This window comes from Sinocyclocheilus anshuiensis, unplaced genomic scaffold (assembly GCF_001515605.1).
Source record: "Sinocyclocheilus anshuiensis isolate Anshui unplaced genomic scaffold, SAMN03320099.WGS_v1.1 scaffold193, whole genome shotgun sequence".
NCBI lineage: Eukaryota > Metazoa > Chordata > Actinopteri > Cypriniformes > Cyprinidae > Sinocyclocheilus > Sinocyclocheilus anshuiensis.
In genome coordinates, this window is record NW_015536468.1 from 541,559 (window position 1) to 549,347 (window position 7,789).

Consider the following 7,789-nt stretch of genomic DNA (forward strand, 5'->3'; position numbering starts at 1 on the left):
GTGTGTGTGTGTGTGTGTGTGTTTGTTTTCATTTTTTGTACATGGTCCATGACACATGGTGTACTTGTTGTCTTCATAACAGTCAGGAGAGGAACTTGTGTTTATACAGTATGTTTATGCGAGTTGCTCTCCCCTCACCTTTAGCCCTAGCAGAGCCCCAGCCTCTTTTGGCATGGCTGTTCTCTTGCTCAAAGTGATTCGGCCAATTAAATGATCACCTTCCTTGGAGGGCTGCCAAATACTGGTTATTTTACAACATGACTCATCCAATCCAATTTTTTAGAGTCAAAAGTATTGATTTTATAAAGTAGCTTCAGCTAGTGAGGCATCTGATTAAAAAAAAAAGGTTCAGGGGTTCAAAATAAGGGGAAAAAGAGACCTTGAGACCTGGATAGCTTACTTACAAGCATGCCACTCAGGGAATCTTCATAGGTTACTTTAAGGAAGGCTGCTTCTTCACTGTCTAACCCAGTTCTGAGCAGGGTTGTCCTATAAAAAGTTACTCTAACTAAATTTTAAACTCTGGAAAGCAACAAAATTCAACTATCACTCCTGAAAGTTTTAACAGCTAAAAAAAAAAAAACACTCCAGAAAAACATTTTCAGCACAAAACACTGAGCAACTCACAAAAGAAACATGTATAAGTCATAATAAAATGCCATGAAGTAATATTAAGAAGAAGAGGTCTGCATGAAGTATTAGCTGTCTAAGGGTATAAATGTTTAATATATTGCTTGTTGCATGGTGGATTGGTCCCCTGTGTGGGCTTTTATCTAAGCCTTGTACTTCTCATTCACATGACCTCCAAAATATAGTGCTTAGCAAATAAATATTTCATTAGTACATAGTTTCACATTGCAACATACAGTATGTATTGTTACACATTTGTATTAATCTACTTCTAATAATTCTAACTTTCCAAGGCAACAACAAAGAAATCAAATCTAATAAATATCAATCTCTGCTCAAGATTTTGTACCCAGTTCTGTACAACTGAAAAACAACACTTTGAGTTTAAAGTTCAAATTTCTTGTAATAAAGAAAATTATAACAGAATACTTTTGTTAAATAACAAAAGTATGAGGTGTCAACTTGAATTATTCAGTTCCTTTTCTTTAGAAGAAAGAGTAAATTCTCTTACCTGTTGTTTCTGTTGAACCTGATGAAATGTTGTTGCACTGATAAGAGCAAGCTTGTTTTCTGCTTAACCTCCTCTCAATGTCCTGTTCTCCTATTTTTAGTCTCTCATTCCTTCTCCTATAGCCTGTCTTTCCTATTCAACTCACAATGTTTACATTTCACCCCTGGCTTGTGTTAATACACTGACCTTTTAAGTCTGTGTTCAGACAGTTTGCCAGGATAACAGCACACAGTGCAATGTGAATAACCTCCTCTCCTTCACACCCCAACCTTCAACCAGTCAAAACCAGTGAACAATTATTCTGCGCATACCATCTCCTTTATAAATATCCACTGTAGATACACTGTAAAATACTGTTATTAAGACTTGGATAAGTAATTCATTAGTATGTAGATTAGGTTTTCAGCCTATTACACACAAATATCTATCTATCTATCTATCTATCTATCTATCTATCTATCTATCTATCTATCTATCTATCTATCTATCTATCTATCTATCTATCTATCTATCTATCACACAGACACAACCAGGGTTATTATAGCTAACAGAAACAGAAACATTTTCATTTAGTTTCACTTCATGTACTTAAATAACATACTAAAACTGAAATAAAAATGGAAAAAAGATTATATAGACATAAAAAAGCACAACACAAGAACACAAAAAATTACTAAAACTTTAATAACTTTACTAACTTTAATAACTAAAAGGAATATATAAAAACTCATTCAAAATATATATATAAAAAAAACTATATTATCTCAATTATACTAAGTAATACTGCACGCAACTCACCAGTGTTCTCAGTCACTTTAAAGTTAAGTTTAAAAAAAACAAAATTTACTATCGACTTTCTTAGTTCACCCTCCTGTTCGTCTTACAAACAAAAAAAAAAAATTGCTATTGCAAAGAAAATATGCGTCATTCTAATACTTATTCCAAAGGTTTATTCAAAAAGTTAATTTTCCACTTAAGACCACACCATGCCTAATGTTAACCAATGTGCAAATAGCTATTTAGTAATTGTTTTAGCAAATTTGCATTTGGTATTGCTCAAATCTGGTGTATGTCACATTAAAATGTATACATTTTCATTCAAGCTATGCATTTTACAACTTCATGCATTTCTTGGGAATCGAACCCATGACCCTGGCAATGTGAGCTACAGTGGCATACTATATGTAACAAACACATCCAGTTAATTTACAGTTTACAGATCAGTCAATTTACAAGTCCTGTGCTACATTTTCTTCTAAAAAAATATCACATTGTGGAAGTAAAATGGTCATTGAACAATCAATGAATGATGACTTTAAATGATTAAAACACAATGTAGGAATGACTTACATGCCACGCAGTGGGGTCCAGTGGACAGCACTCCCAGTCCCCTAAAACAAACACACAAAAGTTCATAGAGATACACTGTACAGTACATATGCTGACTATGTGAGCTGCCGCCTTACACTAGCCAGAGTCCATCTCTAAACCCACTTTGTTTACGCTTAATGAATATCTGAGCCCCAAAATGGCACCTGCAGCCAAGATCTCACGCTAAAATATGTTCTGCTTTGACCCACTTGCAGTGCAAGAGGGAGCAAGAGTGTTTGTAAATATATGTTTAAGAGCTACATTTAGTCCCCAGACAGTGGAATCAAATGCTGACAGCAAAAACGCTTTCCGTGACGTTGGCATTCTGTTTACTGTTGGCATGTTATATGGATGAGTGCCTTGTACATACGCGTTTCTGGGCATGTTTGAGCACCTGGGGTGTCTTGAGCATGACGCGAGATGGTGAAAAGTGCTCAAATTGTCATCCGAAAAACAAAAATAGATTGTAAAAATTAAATGTTGCTATAGACATCAGATTTGAATTACTTTCAGTCAGCTTTTAAAAGGTTCAAAATAAAAGTGTGATGTACTTTCGGTTGGCCAGTAGCTTTTATATGGACAAATGTTCAATAAATAATAAGTGGTATTTGCTAGAGAAGCATCGCTTTTATTGATATGATACTTTTTTTTTAAAAACCTTGTGAATGATGAAACTGACAAAAAAATCCCACAAATTTGCTTTGAAGACTTAAATATAGATTTGGGGATGAGTTCTTCTGACTCAAAATCACTAAAAACACCTTAGAAACACACAAACATACACACGTTTATATAGATTAATATTAGGGCTGCACGATTAATCGCATGCGATATTTAACGCATCTTGTCAGTAAAGACGGTTCTGTAATCAGCGGTAAATCTCCATCACCTGCGTGCTTTCACATTGAGCAGCATTAACTACACAGAGCCGTTGTTCACTGATGAGCTGCGCAAAAAATCGCGCGAATATGAACATCTATCTATCTATCTATCTATCTATCTATCTATCCTTATTTTATTTTTTTAATTAACTACTGTTTATTCAGAAAGGATGCATTAAATTTATCAGATCAAGTGACAGTAAATACATTTATAAAATATTTCTATTTTAAATCAGTGCTATTCTTTTAAACTTTCTATTTACCATAGAATCCTGAAAAAAAAATCTGCAAAACAATTTCCGTACAACTATTTTAAACATTGATAATGATAAGAAATGTTCCTAGAGCACCAAATCAGCATTTTAGAATGATTTCTAATCCTAAACTTTTAAACAGTAGTGTATATATAACATGTCAAATTATTTCTTTTTTTTTTAAGAAATCAGTATGTTTTATAAAGTATAAAACTTGTCGGCAACGATAGCCTCGTGGCATATAAGAAAGAAAGAAAGGAAGACAGAATGTAATGAATTAATTAAAAAAGTATAAAACCTGCAGGACCTTTATGGACAGTCATTGTTGAAAACCCTGCCATTCGCACACAAAGTAAATGAATGAAGCAACCTCTTGATAGTCATCGCTAATCCATTGCAAACCCGTTGCAAAAAGTACTAAATTCATCAATCAAACTAATATTACATTCATATTGATGGTGATTTCCTTTTCTGAATCATGGAGGTTTGTGTTTATGCAAACACATGATTAAATATATAAATTACACAAAAGCAGATATCCATCTGACTCACCTCTCTCACTGACGCTCTCAATCTCCACATCTTCACAACTGGTGTATTCCGGTGTCGAACCGGCCTCTTCCTCCGAGCTGCTAACAGACATCTGCCTCTTGTTTCCTCCCCGTTTGCTCTTGTAGGGGCGGGGTGGGGGCGGTCGTAGAGATTCCGATTGGTCAGAGCTGAGCGAATCATTGCGCAGCATGCTCTCAGCTTTTTGTCGTTTCGATTTGCGCAACAGCGCAGCCGAGCCGGGGTCCAGGTGGCTTGGCTGCAACTTCCTGTCCCATTCCTGAGGCTCCCTGAGCTCAGGTGGGCCTGCGGGCATGGCAGGGCCCACCCTGAACCCTGGAGCGGGCGGCTGTGGGGTGTGGTTCGTTTTAGGAGGAGGACCCTGCACAACAGGCGCACCCTGCAAACCTGTACCCCCCGCGGTTCTCTCTGGGGCGTAGGCCTGCTGCTTGCCCTCCAGCGAGGCCTGCTGCCCATCTGCCCATCTACGTGCACCTCTGTTGTCCTGCACCATCTCCCCTGCCTCCCTCGGCTTAGGATGCATACGTCCATCAGGCTCCGCCGGCCGGAGTTTGGCCGGATGATGTGAAGCATCAAACCTGCACTGTTCCCTGGGTGGTTTCTGCTCTGCTTCAATCCTCCTGGTCTCAGGACTGTCGTGCTCCTGAGAGCGAGTCTTCATCAGTCTTCGACTTTCTCTCCGATTTTCTCCAGTATCTCGCTCCTCAGAGTGGATTTTGGACAGGCCTCGCCGCCTCTCACCTCTTGGCCCTAGCTTGCCATTCTGATCAGAGGCTGCTGGTGGCTTTTTTCTAGAGGTCAAATAATTGCACAGTATCACAAAGAGACATTCTTACAGACAGTCTTTCCAAATTGAAAAGAACTGGATGCTGTTTTAATGAGACAACGCAATGCATACCAAATGAGCAACACAATGTCATGATGCTTCTTGTTTGTCATGAAAATACTCGCCTAAACTGGTCTGCAGGTCTGAGCTGGTTTAATGTGGTTCTCAAGCCTGGCCAAACTTCATCTAGCCGGGTCTAGCTGGCTAAACTGGTGTTTAGCTGGTTTAGTTGGCCAGCTAAAGAGTGCCCAAACTATGATGAAATCTAGTAGTGAATATCTAAGATATTCTAAGAGTAAATACACTCTTAAAAACAATGGTTCTTTATTGGCATCCATGGAACCTCACAAGGTTCTTTTTAATGGAAAAAGGATCTTTAGATTATTTAAATGTTCTTCACACTAAGGAAAATAATGGTTCTTTTAAGAACTGGTCACTGAAAGGTTCTTTGGGGAATCAAAAAAAATTCTCATCACTGAGAAAACCGCAGTTTGGAACCTTTATTTTTAAGAGTGTACCATATATACAAATAAAATGTGTCATCCAAAGCTATCAGGTAATTTATTTAAATGTGATTACAACAATACATCTTAACTGCAAAAAAATAAACCATTTATAATTATTAAAGTCGACATTGAAATGAAAGTTGTGATTATCTTCCCTATTTTATCAGAGTGAAATGGCTACTCAAGCAAGAAAAAACGTAGGGTGGGACTTGATTTTGTCCATCAGGTATTGATTGGATCGTTGGATTGTTGTTGTTTGCCAATTGCTGAGATCTCATTTGAGTGACAGGTTGCTGGAGGGATCATTGTACTGTTCTCGCACTGTTGCACACGTCATCAGAGAAGAGATACTGTTGCGAGGGGGAGGGAAGTCAATGTTTTTAATTAAAGATTACAAGGGCAACTGAACTAAAAAAATTGTGCACAGATGAATAATTTATAATAAACACCGCAATAGTCCATAAACAAGTAAGAATTGTCAATTCTGACTTTAATCATTTTTTGTTCATTATAACCTTTAAAAAATATTCTGGGAAACAGTTACTTTTCTAGATTTTGTATCGAGAGAGTGAGAGGCTGAAGTGTACCTTTCTTGTGGAGGCTCACTGCGTGACCGCAATGACAGCGTGTCGGCTGACCCTGTGGAAGGGCCTTTTCTGGGGTCGGTCGGGGCATGTGGCTGGGTATCATGGGCAGTGGAAACGGAGGAGTCGAGAGGGTTCTGAGACCTAGAGCGCACCTTCTTCTCCCCAACGGGATCTCCACACATGGCCGGTTCACTCACTGCTGACCCAAGCTCTCCAGCCTTGGGCCCATGGCTTGGAAACCACTCTCCTGATTTAGTGAGCATATCCTGTTGCCTTCGGCACTTGTTACATACCCACATTACCTGGGGTAAAAGAAATATCATATGTCAAATTTAAAGTTTCACTAATTTTGTGAAGGTGAAGTGTGTAACTTCTGTAATTTTAAACATAACTGCAAAAATAATGAATCCAAAAATGATTTCAGATACTGTAGTCCCACCCAAAATGGTTTACTTATTATATTAAACTGAAATATAAGAAAGTGTTTTGACACAGAAAAAATTACATACTTCACATGTGTGTGACATTTTGAATCTAACAAAATAATACAAAATTCAAAAAGATGACAGATGAAATTAGGATGACATTCATTTCATGCATTTCTTGATTCTGGGTCAATGAAAAGTTGTGTCCATAATAAAGAAAGAAAAAAAATTATGTTGGTTTCATATGTTTTTTTTTTTACTTTAATACCATTTTTACGAACAATTTAAATTTAATGACAATAAAATGTAATGTGGTATAACCAAGAAAAATGCAATAATACATTTTAATAAACTATTAAATAATTATTTAATAAACCGAAGCATTTTTATCATTAGCACTGAAGCATTATTTTTAAAAAATACACCTTTTAGGGATTTCAAGTCATGAATAATAATAATAATAATAATAATTATTATTATTATTATTATTATTATTAATCATTAATGAATAACATTTATACATTTAAACTTGGCTAATTAATCGCATTTCTAATGATTTTGTAAAAAATGTAACTAATAGATTGTTGCATGCATATATTATGCAAATTACTGTACATGTGATACCCCAAGTTCACATAAAAAATGTCTTCCCTGACTACACAGCTACAGATGTACAGATGAACGGGTTCTTCATCATGTGGTGACCAAAAATAAAAGCTGAGGCGTCAAAAAAAGACCTAATCTGGCAGAGACACTGAAACCCTGAAATACGTGACTCAGGTCTGACAGACAAAACGGCAGCCCGCTATAAGGGATAATGTAGGCAGGAGGAGGTGTGAACTGAAAAAATGAGACAGAAAGGAAACTGTTGTGCTAGCAGGGATAAATGTAAAGACAAACAATGAATATAAGGTAGTAATGTTAGCTGACAGAAGGTGGGTGTTGTTGAAACAAGAGGTTGAGACTTGAAACTGCGAGCTCCGTGGGATGTAATCACATGCCCACAGAGCAAAGGCATTGACCGTGGTCACTGTGGGAAGATTCGCAGGAACTGTGGGGAAAAGTACGGAGGGTCGGGCCATGCTACACGCAAACATTAGCAGCGCTATCCATCACCCTCCTCCACACACACACAGAAAGCCTGCCTGCTGATTCCTTTAGCAGGAGGATCAGGAGCGAGGAACACAAAAGATCTTGGCACATTCCAAATTTTTTCTCCTTTTTTTTT

The 7,789-nt window shown here is 37.4% G+C and overlaps 2 protein-coding genes across 6 annotated transcripts in view; both read right to left on the reverse strand.

Annotated features, from left to right (window-relative positions):
- The window catches only part of LOC107693914 (regulating synaptic membrane exocytosis protein 1-like), a 26,495-nt gene extending 26,264 nt beyond the window's left edge, over window positions 1-231 (reverse strand). For all 5 annotated transcript variants that reach the window (XM_016493765.1, XM_016493650.1, XM_016493699.1 and 2 more), the window contains exon 1: window positions 139-231. In XM_016493765.1, the coding sequence (XP_016349251.1) occupies window positions 139-174 (36 nt within the window). In that variant the 5' untranslated portion in view covers window positions 175-231. The remainder of the gene's footprint in view (window positions 1-138) is intronic.
- A 2,022-nt stretch (window positions 232-2,253) lies between these two features.
- Window positions 2,254-7,789, reverse strand: part of LOC107695549 (regulating synaptic membrane exocytosis protein 1-like) — a 48,358-nt gene continuing 42,822 nt past the window's right edge. The window contains exons 4-7 of the mRNA XM_016495566.1: window positions 6,137-6,438; window positions 4,200-5,008; window positions 2,492-2,532; window positions 2,254-2,319 (exon numbers count right to left, since the gene is read on the reverse strand). Of these exons, the coding sequence (XP_016351052.1) occupies window positions 2,254-2,319; window positions 2,492-2,532; window positions 4,200-5,008; window positions 6,137-6,435 (1,215 nt within the window). The 5' untranslated portion in view covers window positions 6,436-6,438. The remainder of the gene's footprint in view (window positions 2,320-2,491; window positions 2,533-4,199; window positions 5,009-6,136; window positions 6,439-7,789) is intronic.